The sequence below is a fragment of the Protopterus annectens genome, chromosome 6.part0 (genome assembly GCF_019279795.1).
Source record: "Protopterus annectens isolate FY-2018-M chromosome 6.part0, PAN1.0, whole genome shotgun sequence".
Lineage (NCBI taxonomy): Eukaryota > Metazoa > Chordata > Ceratodontiformes > Protopteridae > Protopterus > Protopterus annectens.
In genome coordinates, this window is record NC_056737.1 from 1,161,548,762 (window position 1) to 1,161,568,945 (window position 20,184).

The following is a 20,184-nucleotide window of genomic DNA, read 5'->3' on the forward strand; positions in this document are numbered from 1 at the left end:
ACCTTGTGGCCTATCCCCCTTAGTGAACATCTGATACAACTGGGAGGTGTGCCAGATATGTGAGTCATAGTAACTGCCTGGGTTGCCAGCACACTCATTCACGATGAGTTCCTTGGCTTTACACATGACTTGGCAGTTAACAGAGTGGAAGCCCCTTCTATTTATGTAGAGCCTTCCCTGTTCCCCAAGTGGTGCCTTAATTTCTATATGTGTGCAATCTATGGCACCCTGTACTTCAGGGTAGTGTGCTGCAGGGTAGAACTCCTTCATATTTGTGGCCCTGTCCTCAGCAGTACTGAGAAAATATATGTGGTCACTGACATGTTGTAGCACAGCATTCAGGAACTGATGGAGAATCCTGGATGCTTATACCTATAACACCCCTGACATGTCTCTTGTTGGTCTCTGAAAAGTTCCTGTAGCTAAAATTCTAAGTACTACACATACCTTTGTCTCCACTGGAATGGATTCCCCTCAGTTTATCCTCGCTATGAGTTGAGGATGACAGAGATTACAGAGTTCCTGTAGTGTGCCTCTATTCATACTGTAGCACTCTACAGTTTCCATATCATACAGACTGTGATAAGTTAAATGGAGTCTGAAAACTCTTCTCCTTTTTGGCCATTGTCTATTGGCAGCAGCAGCCTCTGTGCCTCCCACATCTCCTCATGTTGGGTAGTTGTGCCTCCATCATCTCCTCATGTTGGGTGGCTGTGGCTCCCTCATCTCCTCATGTTGGGTGGCTGTGCCTCCCTCATCTCCTCATATTGTGTGCCCGTACCTCCCAAATCTCCTCATGTTTGGTGGCCATGCCTTCCACATCTCCTCATGTTGGGTGGCCGTGCCTCCCACATCTCCTCATGTTGGCTAGCCGTGGTACCCACACGTCCTCATGTTGGGTGGTTGTGCCTTCCACACGTCCTCATGTTGGGTGGCTGTGCCTCTCATATCTCCTCATGTTGGGTGGCTGTGCCTCTCATATCTCTTCATGTTGGGTGGCCATACATCTTACAGCTCTGCTATTATTGTATAACAATTGTAATTATGGCCCATGGAGTTTCAATAGGCACCTACCTGGAAGCTCTATACCTGCACAATAAGTAATGTGTCTCTAATATTTGTGGCATACAAATATGTCTGATGTGTCCCTAAAGTTGGACATTTGGAGTACAAATAAAGATGAAAATAATAAAACCATGATAATCTGCAGTTGTAAGAATACAGATCATTTGCTAAACTGCTATAGGAGTTGTGCAAGAAGAGATTATGGATTACATTTTCATTGTGAAGAATTAATTATCACCTACTTAAAGCCTTGAAATCTGTTCTGAGATATAATATTTTTATTAATTTAATAAAATACTACTTCAAAAAATGCATAAAAATATTCATCAGAGTTAAAGTTTTCAAGCACTGTTATGGTACATTTCAATGTGATCCTTAATGGACTGTTTGTGTATGTGTGTTAATTTTTTAAATTATTATGTCAAAGGTTGAAAGCTTTTAGTATTTATGACTTTTTGTATGAAATTAGCAAGTAGAATAGTGAAAAAAATTTGCTTTCAAATTAAAAAAACTTAAAACCTTAATAAAAAGTGAACATTGTTAATAAAACAGTTATATTACTGGCAGACACTGCATTCAAACAAACTGATATATTAATAATGAAATTATAATATTTATTCGTCATGCAAATAAGTCATTAATGCTGCAAATCTTCAAAGAGGTTTTCTGACCGATGTGTGCTGAGAGTATGAGATTTTCATTTATATTCATTTTCAGACTATTTTGCAGTTATTTTGCACTTAAGCAATAACCCACGCCTGGGTGTGGGTAATGCTGGATTTACCCACGGTTGGTGTGGTTTGGTCACGAGGGCGAAACAAAGACAACCGTGGGTAAATCCAGCATTATCCACACCCAGAAGTGGGTTATTGCTATTATACAATGACATTATTTAAGAAAAAAAATACTTACTTTTCTTAAATAATGGCATTGTATAATGCCTCTGTGCTGCCCTTCCGCAGATGTCTGGTATTCTGCGGCAGTTCTGATGTACTACGCATGCGTATGCTTATGCAGTACATCAGAGCTGTGGGTGGAAGCAAAGGAGAAAGCAAGATCTCCCTTGCTTTTTACAAAGTGTCTCGCTATGTTAAAGAAGTTTGACATAACGAGACAGCTTTAAAAAAAGCAACGGAGAATCTCTGTTGCTTTTTTAAAGCTGTCTCGCTATGTTAAACCCATTTAACATAGCAAGACAGCTTTAAAAAAAAGCAACAGAGAAAGGAAGATCTCCATTACTTTTTTTTAAAGCTGTCTCGCTATGTTAAACTCCTTTAACATAGCGAGACAGTTTCTAAAAAGCAACGGAGATTTTGATTTCTCCGTTGCTGTTAAAAAAAAAAAAAGACTTATACTAATGGAAAAGGTCCGGGCGACCTACCTTTTTCCGTTAGTATAAGTCTGATTTACAACGTGCACGCTGACCAATCAGCGTGCACGTTTTGGAATATTAATGGGGGGGTTGTTGTATAATATGAAATAACCGACACTTGCAATGGGTTTGTGTGACAGCATGTAACATGATTCTACTTACATACCTGCAATTTCTTCTAGGGTGTTGGCTTTCATATCTAAGAGGACAGCACCATTGAGAATGCAGCTCCTTAGCTCGAACAAGCTATGAAGAGACAGTGTTGCAACATACGGTTTGCTCCATCTTTCACCACCGTCCTCCACATCTTCTTCAAACTTCAGCCATCTAATAATCCAGGAAATATTTAAATAAGTATCAGTGCTACAAAGTATCAGATATCTGTTTAGAAAAAATAAATCCACTAATTTGTAAAATATCTTCTTTTTCTTAAAACTCAAGACATAAAATATAATGACTCAAATGTACCATCCAAAACAATGGCTAATATAAAACTGCTCACAGCTGCTGCTAAAACAAATTAAAAATGATGAATGTTGATGATTCAGTGCCTTCCCAATATCATACGTCATATGCATTTTGTTCTGTAAGATGGCTAGAGCCTTATAACTTATCCACAGAAATAAAAAGAGGATGCTTTTTGACAAGAATAATTTCCATTGTCTAAAACGATGCAGTAACAATGTAACCATTTAAATGCAACTGTGCTGAGTCACAACTGTCATTAAATGACATGTTAATACCCGAGAGTTTTGCTGCAAATGTGCCTTTATTTCATGAAAAACAGCACACCCTTTAAAATAAAACAATTAAATAATGAAAAGTCAGCATAGGCAATTATGTGTGGAAATAATAAATAAAAGGGGATATTATTAAACAGTTTGTCATTCATTTTACAGTTTTGTGATACTATTTTGGTAATTTCCCTTTGTAAAGTAGAGTAAACAGAAAACATTAATCCTAAACCAAGTTCAGCAGAATCTCTAGAATGCTTGTATTACTCCATGATTTTTGTTTTCCAGGCAGCATGGGAATTACAACACCTAAGCAAATAAGTAACACAAGTTAAAAAATGGATGGTCTCTAAAAGATAAAATAATAAAAACTATTTGAGGAATACTGCTGTATTATATATCACCTCAAAGGAGAACCATCTAAAATGCATCCACGGTAACAAGGAATGATGTTACAACCATAACAAAAATGGTTATTATTAGCATCTGTTATTCTGAAGAAGGGACAATGATTGATTATGTTGGTGTGAGACAGGAAATCAACATTTTTACAGGCTATTTTAATATGTGTTTTAACGTATAGCTAAACAAAACAGGAGTTGTGCTATTCATGCAAACTAAGAAAAGAAAAAACACAGCAGGTTTTGCAAAAGTCTTTTTATAACCACAAAAGTACAGTTTAGAAATTAGAAATGGCTTTTCATATATAAATAAATAGTGTGGAGGTAAAAGAAATGCCACAAAGCCTGAAGGTGAAAAATTAAAAGCTACAGCATGCAAATACTCCACATGAAGTATAAAATAATAACCAATACAATTACTGTTCACATATATGAAACAGTGCCCTAATTCATACTTCTGAAATGTCTCTGGGTTTGCAGAACATCCCTGGTTTTGCCTTATATTTTTCCCTGTCCCTCATAACATTTTTTATTTTTGGGTAAATCGGAGGAGTATAATAAAGTTTATGTACCTCTCATTCTTCCGAAAATGCTTTCTGATGCAAAACGCTTTGTTTTATTGACTTCACAAGATAATTAGAGAAATATTTACAAACTGTCCCAGATTTATGGCCTTTGTGTACCAATTACTTTTGGATTCCTAGTAGAATTATTGATAAAAAGTTGAGAGGTATATGTTTAATGCATTAGTGTGTTGCTAAGTGTAACACTATCCTTCTTATTTGTTATTCACATTTTTTAAATATGTCTATTACTTGCAAAAAAGTATACACAGCGAGGAGTGCAATATACATGAAAAGGCAAGAGGGGAGGCAAGTAGCACATGATAAAAGGAAAAGAAAGACGGGGTAACACTATAATAATCAGAAGAAACACAAGAAAATTCAATCTTGTATTCAATGTATTTGGCAAAAATACCACTGTTGAATGTGATAACAATACTGATTCTAATCTGAGGATACTTACAAATGCAGTATATGCTATTGTGTGCCATTTCTATGTACAATGAGGACAGAAGTATACAGTGAGAATGCGAGTTAATGCACACAGCCGTGAAACAACAGCTGAGGGGTGGGCTCATGATGATGTAATATGAAGGAATATCATATTTATGGTGAAAGTAGAGCAACACAAGTGGCAGGGGGATAAAAAGGGTGAAGATCATGGAGTTAAATGCTGATTCAAGAAAAGGAAGGAGATGGCTGAAGAAGCTATGAGGAAGTGAGATAAGTGTGCAAAGGATCTAGTCATGTAGAAGCCAGGCAGTGCAGCACACCTAACCCTTTATATACAAGATATAGCTACTCAGTACAGCAGCTAGGACATCAACAACTGCCTTATATGCTGAACAAAGGATAGGAGACAGAAATTTCTAGCAATGGCCAATGAGAAGAAATGTTGCGAAGAGCATAAGACACTATACACACAGAAAAAGGTGGATGTGTGGAGGGGAATGCCACAGCTGCATCAAAGTGAAGGGGAGAAAATGCAGGGGTATATCAAGGATGGTATGGCATAGCTGTGTCATATATGGCTTGGGTAGGAAGGTGGACATAGTGATCAACGGGGCAAAGAAACAGCAGAAAGAAAGTAAATGGGAAAAGCTATTAAGATTAATGGAGAAGGGAAATCTAGGGGAAAACAAGGGAAACAGTATGATGAGACAAGGGAAGATGACTGTAGAAAGGCCAGAAAGAGAAAATTAAGGGAAATAAGGAGGAAATAAATAAATACTGATGGGAAAGGCGGGAAGAAGAAGTATAAAAGGGCATATCAGAAAATGGCATATGTGGGGGGGGCAAAAGAAGAAAGCAGCGAATGATGAGATAGTGTGATGAGCAAAGACAGAAGGGATGGAAGGGTAATAAGGACACATTGAAATCAAGTGGTCAGTTGAACCAACAAGGTCAGCTCAAGCAGGAGCAGGAAGGTGAATATCTGAAAAAACTTATTTGCGCTTAGGCACTGAAGGGGTTCAAAGGTGAAGAAGTGGACAGTAGGGCCATCTAGCCCATGTGGGAGGGGCAGACCTCTCAACTGTAACTATTTTGGAGGAATGTACCTACATTCTGGTCTGATTTTTCCCTGCACATGAGTTTCCTACTTTTGGATGTGTGTCAGTATTTCCAGGGTTGATTTACCCATTCACACAGTTTTCTGAATCCTCCCTCATTATATGTGTTTATTGAAGGTGTTTAGTACACAGAAAATCACACTTCATGACCAAAATACTGGTGGCACCAATAATTTAAAGAATGAAGAGAGATACTCACACAAAAACATACACATTCACAGATTTATGGTTTATTACACACAAACACACACACACACACACACACACACACACACACACACACACACACACACACACAAACACATTCATCATTAATTACACACACAAGTGTGCACACAGATACATATAAGCATGAGCCACACACAAATACATACACCCCAACTTAACCTCTCACTGTCTCTGTACTACTACCTCCGAACTGCCTGTGGCAAGGGTGCATAAATGCTTTACCAACTGTCCAGATTTTCACAGAATGTCCATATTTTTGCCTCATATTTTTGGTCTGTTTCTCATAAATGTGCAGTTTTCTAGCAAATCACTGAGGATTGAAGTCATTATATAATGCTATACATTTGGATTTCAGATTTCATATCTTTCAGACAGTACATGCTAACACAAATCCTGCTATTCTGTCAACTTTCTAAGTCAGTAAGAGCAATATTTAAAATCTGTTGCTATTTTGGGGGCTTTGTTCCCCCATTATTTAGGCTGTGTCCAGATTTCTTGCTCTGAGAGGTTAAGAGGTATAGGAAGAGTAACTGGCTAATTAGTCTCAGCCAATCTCTCGGACTGCCTCCCTAGCATCTAGCATGGATTTAGAGAAAGCCTGTTGTGGTGCAGCATGTCTTTGTGCAAAAGCACTGTGGTAGGAATTTCTCTGAGTTTTAAAATGTTACTGTGGGATGTACACCTTGTTTATGCCTTACAGTAACTTTTATGAATTCCACCCCACACACAGTTCCTATTTAATGTGACTGTTTCTTCCAGTCATTAGTACCTCTCCTACCTAACCATTCCAAGAGGAGGCTGCATTTTTATATATTTCACTTGACTAATTTAGTTATCCAGTCTTAAACAAATACAGAGGAGTCAGACTATGTCTGCCCTTTTGCCAAAAATCAAGTAAAAAAAACAAACAAACAAAAAAATGGCTGCATTTTTCGGTAATAATACTGACTTGTATCTCTTATGGGAGAAATATTTTGAAATATGTTGCAGGCTCTCAGCATATGAAGGAATCTTAATGATTATACTTTCTTATAGCAAATGCATGATGGATAGTGTTTGCTATTCATGACAGGCAAAGAGAACTTAATGCCACTATGCTGGCAGCATGTATGTTTGGTGTATGGAATTACATTTTATGCTGGCATTCAGAAGCAAAATTTCTTCTGCTGGAAAATAATTGTATCTGACATCCTGAGAAGAGGTTGGTCTTTACTACTGTGGTATACTCATGATCTTTATTCAATTTTTATGTGTGGGTCTGAAAATAATTACATTAGTCCTGTAATATGAAATGTTGCAAATCAAAAATGATACTGAGGTTATTTGGAAAAGAATGCCAAGTACCTAAAACTGAAGCACCCATGTGGAAATTAGTAGTTTACTTACCTTTGGTTTATGGATGATGGTTTGATTGCTAACTTGCGCTTATGTATTTAGTGCTGTTTAGACAATAAATTTAAAACTGCGCCATTCTGATATGTAGCTAGAAGGTGTACACATTGTGGAAAGACAGATTCTCACAGCAGACAGGGACTGCATGGCCCAAATCGCCTGCCGACTTCATCTTTCCGGAGTAATTTCACTACTTTGCCTTTCTGTATAAGTGGCTGGTACTATGGTGATACACTACATCAGAAAGTGTGTGGTTATCAGGCAGAAGCCACATAGATTTGTTTTAGCAAATAGTGTGTTTTGGTAAAATGCAAATTTATTTTAAGCATATCATTAGTAATAAGACGAAAAAATGCAGCTACAGCCATTCAGTTGCAAGAGATGAAGAGATGATAAAATCAGCAGGCAAAGGAAAGTAGTATTGCTGGGAATGAATTCACCCTTAAGTCTTGGTGAGTACCTTCATGAGGTAGATCATGCTTTTACAAAATCTCACCAAGACAAAACACAGATATATAGACTGCATTTTATATAGCATATATCATGAAAGAAATAGATTAAACAATAAAAAGACAGCTGGGTACACAAGTCCCAGGGTAAAAAAGTGCCCGATCCTTGTAGGCACACTGGTGCCAGGACTGGAAAAAATTACAGTGCAGAATGCTGAAGACACAGAAAACATCCTACAATAGGGTTAGGCCAAGCTCAAGGGGGAGGATGGCCTCCCTGTTGTAGAAGGAAGTAGCAGTTCATAAAAACCACAAAAACTGACAGACCAAAAGATAGCTATAAGGATGATAGTTTGGGCTACTGAGGTTAAGAAAAAAAATTATGTATTGTTTCTGTTATACAAGACACTGGAAAACTAAAAAACTGCTCCAAACCAAGATCAAAAGACACGGACACCAAAGGTTAGCACTTTCATTCACTTTAATATGCTGTGAACTTCATCAGAAAAACACCTTTTCTGATGAAGTTCACAGCATATTAAAGTGAATGAAAGAGCTAACCTTTGGTGTCCATGTCTTTCGGTCTTGGTTTGGAGCAGTTTTTTAGTTCTCTAGTGATTTTGTGTCTTTTCAAGTTTTTTTGGAGTTTGCTTGTTATACAAAACACACAGAATTTCCAGATAACAGCTATTCAAACAGATTAAGAGACAAATTAGAGGAAAGAAAATACTAGCACAAGAAAAACTGTCAAAAGTTTCAAATGCAAATTTGTGCTCATTAATGCAACAGATTCATGAAAAATATTATATAGACCAAGAAACCTGGGACCATTTGGAGACAGACGTGACTGAGAAAGTGCGAAAATATAAAGAACAGAACCTAGAGATGTTTGAAAGGTATACAAAGGAAACAGGGACATGAGAAAAAAAGAGAGTTGTGTTGTGGCGTAAAAGTTACGCAAAGGAGAAAGACAAACTAACGATTACAAAAAAGGCAGCTCCAAAGATATTTGAAGAGAACTACAGGCAAAGGCACCCAGATATGGAAAATTTCAAAATATAAAAATTAAGATCACAAAGGATAATGTAGAACAGAAGATTAGTAAAGAGAAATATTTGCAAAGACCCTTTCGAACATAGGAAAGATGCTGAAAAGATCGAAGAAGTAAAGCCAACCACATTTCCAGGGCCTGGAACTTCATCCCCAGTACATCCTAACTACTGCCTGCCCAACAAAGTTGAAACAACTTATCAGAGCTCACCTAACTGACAATTGGCTTTGCTCATGTACCACTCCTGGCTAAACTAAATTGGGTTCTTTTTATTTTTCACTCACCTATTTACTGAACAATTTCACCTCTGTATTCTCTGTTCTACTCACCCATCTCTCCTTCCTTCCCAGCTCCCTTCTCCTCTTAAGCTGTTCCTTATTCTTTAATCAGTTTTTAACCCTTATTTCTCATCTTTCACTTTAAAACTGAAACATATAATAGTTCTGCTGACATTACAGTAATCCCAAAATGTCCATCTATTGTATAGAATTGTATTGCTATTGGTATTGCTATTATATTTACTATTGGTTTGTTGTATTGTTTTTTTTTTTTTGTATTGTATTGTATTGTCTTGTTTACCTGTGTGACCAATGTGGAGTTTTTCCCCCCAGGCCACCACTGAAAATGGGCTATCAGCCCAGTCAGACTTTCCAGCTAAACAAATGCCAAAAAAATAAATAGATAGATAGACAGATAGATAGATAGATAGATAGATAGATAGATAGATAGATAGATATATAAATAAATAAAAGAAAAGGTAAGATGTTGAAATGTGCAGTATATGAAATGGGATGAAGTAAAGTTCAGAGAAATTGAAATAAAATTAAAGAAAAGCTCCTAACTAGAAAATCCCAGGCCCAGATGCAGTACCTAACTTCATACTAAAAAAGTATTAACATTGTTACACAAAGATTTAGCCCTGAGTAAGAACTCCTTCTATGTGCACCTCAAACAGACACCAATGTGGTTAACAACAAGAAAAATTATACTTTTACTTAAGAATGAGCCTGCAAGCTATCCTAAAAACAACAGACCAATCACTTGCCTTCCAAAGACGTATAATCTATATACTAGAATTGAGGCCCACAATGTTTATAGTCATTTAGAAGAAAACTCAGTCATGGAAATAGAGCAAATGGGTAATAAAAGAAAGTCATATGGAACGAATGATTATTTGTTGTTGAAGTCATAATGAAGAACTCTAAAAGGGAAAGAATATAAGTATGGCATGGCTAGCATTTGACAGTATCCCACATTTAAGAGTGCTTACAGATTTATAAGATATACCTTGCATATCAAAGTGACCATGAAACAGTGGCAAACCACTTTGCAGCTAAGCCATGATAAAAGGCAAATTATTATCCCAGGGATAAAAATTCAAAAGGGGGATATTCCAGGGTGACTTTCTGTCACCACTACTCTTTTTCCCTTGCCCTTAACCCTTTATGCTGTCAACTTAATAAATTAGATCATGGTTACAATTTGGCTCCCGAAAACAACAAAGTGTAAAGACTTCTCATCTTCTTTTTGTGGTTAATTTAAAACTGCATAGTTAACCAGATAAGGAACAACTGCAAATGGTCAAAGCTTTCTCAGATGATATGAGAATGTCATTTGGTCCTGATAAATGTGCAAGAGCAATACTTAAAGCAGGAAAGCTGTAACACCAAGAAAATATCAGTCTGGGACAGGAATGTGATATAAAGGAACTTAAGGGGGAGGGTATTTACATATTTATGGGCTGATGAAGGATCAACAAAAAAACAAGAACAAATGCAAACAAAACTCAGTAAGGAATATTCTGGAAGACTAAAACAATACTCAAAATAGATCTGACATCTAGGAACAAAGTCCAAGCTATAAACCAATATGTACTTTCTGTTCTAACTTACAGTTTTGGGGTGAATGACTGACCCCAAATGGTACTGGATCAGTTGGACAGGAAAACAAGAAAAATGCTTCATGCTTTTCATATGATATATAAACATCGATGCATACCAAGATTATGCATCCCTCGCGCTGAAGGAGGTATGGACCTCCTCAAAATTCATTGCATGTATAGCTCTGCAATCATATGACAGCATACGCATCTGCTGACCTCACAAGACCCAAAAGCAATGAAAGTTTTAAAATATGAAGAGAACAAATCTAAGATGACTTCCCTTCTTAGTTTAGCAGATGCATATCGACATCAAGTGGGAACAGAAATCAAACCAGAGGTAGACAAAAATCAGGTAGTAATTGGATAGGTTCATAGGTTCTATCTATCTACGAACCTATGAACCAAATGCAGGGAGGACATGCAGACTCTACACAGAAGGCACCCCAGCCAAGAATTGAACTGGAGAACCTCTTGCTGTGAGGTGACAATGCTACCGTTCTACCACTGCGCCATCCATTAAAAGTAGGACTATAAGGTGAAGAATCATATGAGAAGGCAAGAAATGTGGAAAAATGCATAAATATAGTTGCAAGAACAGAAAACTCCTAGAATAACCTCACGTCGATCATAATCTGACACAGGAATGGTTATGGAGAGGTGAATTTAAATCAAAAGACAAAAGGTTAATATTAGTGGCCCAGGATAGTGGATTATGTACACTTTTGTTTACAAAGTCCATTGAAATGTGGGACAAGTAGACAAATGCAGGTTTTGTAAAACAGAACTGGAAACAGTTGCACACCTTGCTGCTGGTCTTATACACTAATGGCAGAGGGCCTGTATACAGAACGGCATAATAATATGGAAAAAATGATGCACTGGGGATTGGGCAAACATTACAGTATTGACATAGCTGAGAAACAGTGGAAATACAAACCACAAAACATTATAGAGAATGATGAAGTGTGTACCATATGGGACCTTCCCAGTGATTATGGTGTCTTACATGCAGGGAGACAGAAAGTCATAAAACATCAGGGTTTGCAGGGTGAAATGAGGGCAATGTGGACGAATGATACACAGACAGTTCCAAAAGTAGTAGGAGTAATGGAACTCATAAAAAAGAATTTACAGCCTTATTTAGATATGCGACCGATACATGTAACACCATATGAATTGCTTAAGGAGTCAGTTCTGGCCACATTGCAGGTGCTGCAAAGAGCACTTTTGCTCATGCCAAAGATTGAAACAATAATTTCATGAACTTCAATCATACTTTGACTTAGGAGTGGGGCCCATTCCCATCATGGTATTACAAACCCCCAAAAACGTGGAGAAGTTAAAAATTGTAAGAGAAAAACAGCAACTGTACATTTATAATCGCTCAGCAACAACAGTGATCTCTGTTTTATTCCAGCTATCAAGCTTCTTGGTAAGTTGAAACATACTAATGACTATTCAAAAAGACTGTTCCAATTACTCACTTCATAGGTAAGTACTAGGTTGGCTACCTTTGCTGATCATTTTAAGACTATTAAATTCCCTTTTTAAAGGTGAGCATCAAACCCTGAACCTTGTGGCTGGGAGGTAAACACCTTAACCATCACACAAACCCCACCAAACAGAATAAAGTAATTAAAGCAATCAGTCTGGAAGCTATTAGAAACTCCATGCTTGCAAATGAGGGAGAGAGGGGTGGGGGTGGGGGGGGTCATACTCTGAGAAATGTGCAGTAAAAGAAGAAACACTAGGAATATGCTGGAGAAAAGCATTTTAAGGGTAAAAGCTTTAGGAACCAAAATGAACATGCAAAAATGGGAGTATAGAATCCATGGTCAGATCAAAATGGTATATAACGTATCAGTTATAACCTAGGTGAAATACAACATAGCAATAAGGGCAATAGCAGAATGAATATAAGAAGGACAGAAAAAGGGTATGTGTTTTCAGCTGGGTAAACTAAAAAGAACATGATCCTAGAATAGTAGGGAAACGAAGAAGGATTGGTTGGGAATATATATACAGATCTTGTAAAATTCATGGTAAAAGACAGCATGCCAAAACTGAAGCAGAATTGGAAGAGATGGAAACATGTAGATGATGGTGTAGGAGCCTAAGGTGAAACCCCTAAGGGGAGTGTCACATATCTGAGATCAACTGATGAAGTGTTATAGTACAAAACCCTGTGCAAGCAACACAATGTTGGAAAGTGGGGAAGCAAAATGCTGAGATGACATTAGGATGAGGGTTTAATGTCCAGGTAACCTCAGATACTGAAATCAAACTAGATTAAATTGAAAAAAGAACTATGCAAACAGGATCCAAACAAAGCACAGGGAGGAGACAGAATTAATAATAATGACCTGACAACACAAACTTACGAACTGAATGTGCCGAAAAACAAAAGAAAAAATATAAGGTGAAGAACCAGATGAGAAGGCAAGAAATGTGGAAAATAACTATAGCTGCAAATATAGAAAACTTCTGGAAGAACTCATGATGATCATGAATGAATGCAGGGATGGTTGAGGAGAGGCGAATTTAAATCAAGAGCTGAAAGATTAATATTGGTGGCCCAAGATAGTGGGCTACATACACATTGATTTACAAAGTCCATTGAATGTGGGAGAAACAGAAAAAATTAGGTTTTGTAAAACAGAACTAGAAACAGTCACACATCTCGTTGCTGTTTGTGACATACTAATGGCAGAAGGACTGTATACTGAAAGGCATAATAATGTGGCAAGACTGTTGCACTGGAGATTGTGCAAACATTATAGTATCGAAGTGGCTGAAAAACACTGGAAACACGAATCACAAAGTGTCATAGAAAATGATGAAGTTTACATCACATGGGATCACCTATTACCAACAGTTCAAAAGACAGATGCGAGAAAACCAGATATAGTGGTCCATGAAAAGAAGACAAAAGTAGCATTGATCACTGAAATCGCCACACCAAGTAACTACAGTGTCTTGTGTACAGAGAGATGCAAAGTCATAAAATATCAGGATCTGCAGGGAGAAATGAGAGCAATGTGGAAGAACGATACCCAGACAGTCCCAGTAGTAGTAGGAGCAACAGGTCTTAAAAGAGAATCTACAATCGTATTTAAATATATTACTAATACATGTAACCCCGTACGAATTGCAGCAGGAGTCATTACTGGGCACACTGTGGGAGCTGCGAAGAGCACTTCTGGCTGACCTCAAAGATTGAAACAATGCTAATTTCAGGAAGTAATTGTACTTTGACTTAGGAATTGTCACTCGTCTAGTCAGGATGTAATAGACGAGACTTTGTGGGTTCTGTTCAAGCAGCTTTATTATGTACAAACACATCAGGATTGAGGCTTAATAACTTTAACTTTGGTAAACTTATATACACACCAGCTATTATGCTCATACATGCTCGCTGTCTGGTTGCACTCTCAAAATACCACTGAAGCTAGCAAGTGCTTACATAATATATGCATGTTCAGTCTTTGAAGCGCTTCTTAAAGATAAAGCACACACCTTCCCTCTTTGAGAAATACGTTATGCAATATTGACAATATCAGCTGACATGCGATCAATACGAATAATGCTTTTGTACAGAACTAGATACACGTATATACAATCAAGTCCAGGTCACTGTGTATTTCACACTAGGTCTGTAAATACGACCAAAACGTGTGACATAAAATTTAGAATTAGGTTTACCACCTGAGACTGTCTCCACTGAATGTTCAACCTTCGGAACATCAGGAACATTATCAGGAATGAAGAAGAGGTTGAGACACATTCTGCAACAGGAACATTATCTGGAATGATCTGATATTGTGATATTGATTCTGGTACAGGGAGAAGATGTCTGTGATTTCTCCTGTACTCCATACTCTCAGATTCTACGAAGTAGGGTCTTGGCTCATTACATACACCTGATACTTGACCAATCCAGTCAAAACCTTTTGCCATTTGTATCCTTACTGTCTCTCCTTCTTTCAGTGGACGAAGAAATCTGCTCGATTTGTCATAGCTGGACTTCTGGAAAAAATGCTTCCTGAATAATTGGGCTCTAATTGCTCTGTTGTTCTTAGCTTTAGGCCTCAACAAACTGGAACTAATAGGCAATGCTGTTCTGGTTTGCCTGGATAGAAGTCTCTGAGCAGGCGAGCCAAATATATCGTCATGGGGTATGTTTCTGAGATTGAGTAGATTCAAAAAGACATCAGTATTATCATGCTTTGACTTCTCAAGTAATTGCTTTGCACTCTGTCCTGCACGTTCAGCTAGTCCATTTGACTGTGGATACTCTGGGTTACTAGTAACATGTACAAAGTCCCATTCTTTTGCAAATTTCTAAAACAACTGACCAGTAGATTAAGTACCACTGTCAAAAATAACTGTGTGGACAACCATGGGCTGAGAAATGACATTTCAACTTAAGGATAACAGCAGTGGACGTTAGATTAGGTAGTAAATTGATCTCAAACCAGTTCGAATAAGAGTCTACCAATAACCAAGTAGTGTTGATTGCTCCATTTGAAGTTATCAGTGGCTACTGTTGACTAAGGTAGTTCAGGAACTGGACTTCGCTAAAGTGGTTCTCTTTGCAAATGTGGTTTAGTACTATTGCATACTGAACAAGAAGAAAGTATTGTATCAATGTATTTTACTAGAGAAGGCCAAAATACTAGTTCTCTCACCCTTCTTTTGGTAGATTCGGAACGTGGGTGACCACTATGCAAAATCTGGATATAGTCACTTTGTAAGGAAGCAGGAACAACAATTCTAGGACATTTGAAAATAATGGCATCTTCCATCAACATCTCATCTCTGTAAGGAAAATAAGTTTGCAGTTCAGGTACTACACTAGATTGCTTTGACAGCCATCCAACTTTAATGCAGTCGTTGAGTTTTTGCAAAACTGGATCAATCTTTGTATGATCTCTCAGCTAATCAAGTCTCGTGGTAGAAAAATGACACATTTCCATTACATCAAAGTCAAAATTCTCTGCATTAAGCTGTTCTGTTGTATTTCTGGGTGATCTGGATAAGGTCTCAGGCAGATAAAGACGTTTACCTTTTGTACGGACCATTTTGAAGTTGTACTTTTGCAATTTAAGCATCCTTCTTTGTAATCTTAAAGGAGCTGAATGCATAGGCTTCTTTAGAATAGTAACTAGAGGTTGGTGATCAGTTTCAATCTGAATAGCTTAACCATAGATATAATTATGAAACTTGGAGCATGCAAATGCTATTGCCAAAAGTTCTTTCTCAATTTGTGCATATTGCATTTCAGTTTGGGTAAGGGTTCTAGTTGCATAAGCTACTGGTCTGCCTTCTTGAAGAATAATTGTGCCATGACTAAATTTTGAAGCATCACAGGAAAGAGTTACTGGTTTATTGACATCATAGTATCTTAACGTAGGTAGGGGGCAATTTTCTGCTTAAGGTCTTCAAATGCTTTCTGGTGCTGTTCCAGCCAAGACCATGTAACATTTTTGTGTGTCAGCTCTCTTAAAGGTACTGTCAACACATTGAAGTCTGGTATAAACTTGCCTAATATTTGACCATGCCAACAAAACATTGTAGAGCTTGAACATTATCTGGTGCTGACATTTCAAGAATAGCAGCTTGCTTGGATGGGTCTGCTCTCAAGCCAGTACTGGTAAATAAATGGCCTACATATGTAACTTCTAGTAGTCTGAATTTGCACTTTAGAGGATTGAGCTTTAAGTTTACTTCACGTGTTCTGTCTAGAAATCTCTTAAGGTTTCTGTCATGCTCTGCTTCATCATTGCCTCCAACCAATAAATCATCTACTATTATAGCACAAGGATAACCTGAAAAAATTCTCTCCAGTGCACTCTGAAAGACTTCACTTGCAGAATTTATTCCAAATGGCATCCTTAGGAATCTATATCTGCCAAATGGGGTACTGAAAGTAGTCAGTAATGAGGATTTGCAACCAAGCATCACTTGCCAATATGAACTTTTTGCATCCAAGACAGAAAAAAACATTAACATTTGATATTAGGGCTGCAACTTCTTTGACTATGTGCATTGGATGATGTGGTCTCTTTAATGCTTTGTTCAAATCTCTTGGGTCAATACATATTCTGATTTTGTCTGAGGCTTTCTTGTGGGCTGCTACCATGGACAACACCCATTCATTTGGTTCTGTAACTGGACAAATTACATCTTGCTGCACTATTTTATCCTTCTGAGTTTTGACTTTGTCCTGCATAGCTATCAGAACTTTTCTTGCTGGTCTGACCACTGGACTGACCTCTGGGTCTAACTTCATACACAACTGGAAGTTTGCCCAACTTGTCATGGAAAACAACAGCATACTCAGAGAAAATTGCTTCAGAAAAATTGGAACTAGGATATGTGCTTATATGATGAACTTCTTTGGTAAAGGAAAACAGATTCATTCTCAAACTGTCTCCGAGACCCACTAATGACTGCATAGGTTTTCAGACTACATAGAATAACAAGCTGTAACAGTTTATAGCCAAATAACATGAAAGCACTACTGAGCCTTTTGTTTGAATTTCTTCACCTCCATAAGCATCAAATTTCACACAACTAGCCATATTGAGTTATTCACCAGCACTCACTTTAGCCAATGTGTCTGCTGACATAACATTACACTTTGAAACAGTATCTACTTTGAGCTTGGTGGATTTACTATTGATCCGGACAGTACAAACACTTTGTTCTTTGCCAACAAATTTACTGTAGCAACCTTTTCACTAATTACTGATACACCATATACATAGTAGAATTACTGCTCTTTATATTTTATTTTATTTTACTTTTATTTTATTTTACATTTGTTGACCGGGTAAGTATATGATCAACTTGCTTTTTTTGAGTGACCCTTCTTTATAACTTTGAGGTTTACTTGATTTGCAAAACTTTTGAAAGCATTGCTGACCAAATGCCAAGCATTTCTTTCTTTTCGACTCATGATTGGCACCACCATTGCGATAGTTAACAATAAAGCTGGACTTGGGTTTTGCTGATTCACGCTTATACTGCACTGAGTATGCTCCTTTCTTAGAACTTGCTGGAAAACTATGTGGTTTCTCAATAAAACCCACAGGTGCTGTGGCTGCCATGTGCTTAGGCCTGCTTCTGTTTGCCACGTGTTGCATGCTGTCTCCATTTGCTCTGGAGCCTGCTAAAACCATGCTCTTATCACTTGCAAGCATACTTGTGTGCCTTTTTGTAATTTCATTGATTTGACAGATCTCAATAGCTTTTCTCAGCATAAATTACTGTCACGAAGCAAAATCTTTCTCACTGCAGCACTATTAATACCACACACAAGCCTATCCTTTATCAACTCATCTTTTAAGTCACCAAACCGACACGTTTTAGCTCTGTTTCTCAGGTGAGTTATATAAGCTGCAAAAGTTTGCTGTTTTTTGATCTCTTATGTAAAACAAATCCCTCTCTAATGTATTACTTGTCTGGGGGTTACACATTTCCCTGAACTTGCTCTTCAAACACTCAGGATCTTCCCTTGATTCAGCCTGTACAAGAATATGACGGGTTTCACCTTCTCCCTCATATACTGCTGGTGCATACACAAATGAATGCTCTGTTTCAATGGCCTCTGACCCAGCTAGGTTTAGCATAATGAATTGCCTTGGTGCATGTATCTTTGTCAGAATAAGCTGCTTGTATAAAAATATTGTACTCTTGCCCAAATATTCTCCAATTCTCTGCAATATTCTGATCAAATACAAGTGGTGATGGCTTTCATAATCCATCTGCATTTATTAAAGGGTCTACCTTAAAAGATCGACAGACCATTTGATCGACATTCATTCGGTCGACAGCTCATTTGGTTGACAACCAGTATTCATGGCAAAACCTGGAGTTGATATATATAGTTAGGGGGTGTGGGGGTGAAGCCCCCCACCTATTTTCATTTAAAACATGACAAATTCAACAAAAACTACACATTTTAAATGAAAATATGTGGGGGGCTTCACCACCTACACCCCCCTAACTATATATTTCAACTCCAGGGTTGCACAACATTGGGGAGGGGGGCAATTCCCTGTTAAGTGCCTTAAATGTTGGTTGTCGACCAAATGAGCTGTCAACCAAATGAATGTGGATCAAATGGTCTGTCGATCTTCAAAGGTAGATCCTTATTAACACATACCAGTGAGGGGTTTTGCAAATATGCATGAACACACACATATATACATATGCCAGTAATTTATACCAGTATTCGTAACTATGCCCAATAGCACAACAAGCCTCTGAATAACTGGACTTTGTGAAATAAGTCTCATGGGTACTGTAATACTCTTGAAATTATTGTACTGCACCTCTTATCAGTGTAAGAAACATTTCAAAATAACTGCACTGTGCAAATAAACTGGGCAGAAGAAGTTCAGAATAAGAAACATTTCAAAATAACTGCACTGTGCAAATAAACTGGGCAGAAGAAGCTCAGAGTAAGAAACATTTCAAAATAACTGCACTGTGCAAATAAACTGGGCAGAAGAAGCTTAGAGTAAGAAACATTTCAAAATAACTGCACTGTGCAAATAAACTGGGCAGAAGAAGCTCAGAATAAGAAACATTTCAAAATAACTGCACTGTGGAAATAAACTGGGCAGAAGAAGCTCAGAAAAAGAAACATTTCAAAATAACTGCACTGTGCTAATAAACTGGGCAGAAGAAGCTCAGAGTAAGAAACATTTTAAAATAACTGCACTGTGCAAATAAACTGGGCAGAAGAAGCTCAGAATAAGAAACATTTCAAAATAACTGCACTGTGCAAATAAACTGGGCAGAAGAAGCTCAGGGTAAGAAACATTTCAAAATAACTGCACTGTGCAAATAAACTGGGCAGAAGAAGCTCAGGGTAAGAAACATTTCAAAATAACTGCACTGTGCAAATAAACTGGGCAGAAGAAGCTCAGAGTAAGAAACTTTTCAAAATAACTGCACTGTGCAAATAAACTGGGCAGAAGAAGCTCAGAGTAAGAAACATTTCAAAATAACTGCACTGTGCAAATAAACTGGGCAGAAGAAGCTCAGAGTAAGAAACATTTCAAAATAACTGCACTGTGCAAATAAACTGGGCAGAAGAAGCTCAGAATAAGAAACATTTCAAAATAACTGCACTGTGCTGATAAACTGGGCAGAAGAAGCTCAGAGTAAGAAACATTTCAAAATAACTGCACTGTGCAAATAAACTGGGCAGAAGAAGCTCAGAATAAGAAACATTTCAAAATAACTGCACTGTGCAAATAAACTGGGCAGAAGAAGCTCAGAGTAAGAAACATTTCAAAATAACTGCACTGTGCAAATAAACTGGGCAGAAGAAGCTCAGGGTAAGAAACATTTCAAAATAACTGCACTGTGCAAATAAACTGGGCAGAAGAAGCTCAGAGTAAGAAACATTTCAAAATAACTGCACTGTGCAAATAAACTGGGCAGAAGAAGCTCAGAGTAAA

At 37.6% G+C, this 20,184-nt stretch overlaps 1 protein-coding gene across 1 annotated transcript in view; it reads right to left on the reverse strand.

Annotated features, from left to right (window-relative positions):
- Positions 1 to 20,184, reverse strand: part of SLC4A10 (solute carrier family 4 member 10) — a 3,247,445-nt gene that overhangs the window by 1,817,051 nt on the left and 1,410,210 nt on the right. The window contains exon 5 of the mRNA XM_044074780.1: positions 2,604 to 2,764. Within this exon, the coding sequence (XP_043930715.1) occupies positions 2,604 to 2,764 (161 nt within the window). The remainder of the gene's footprint in view (positions 1 to 2,603; positions 2,765 to 20,184) is intronic.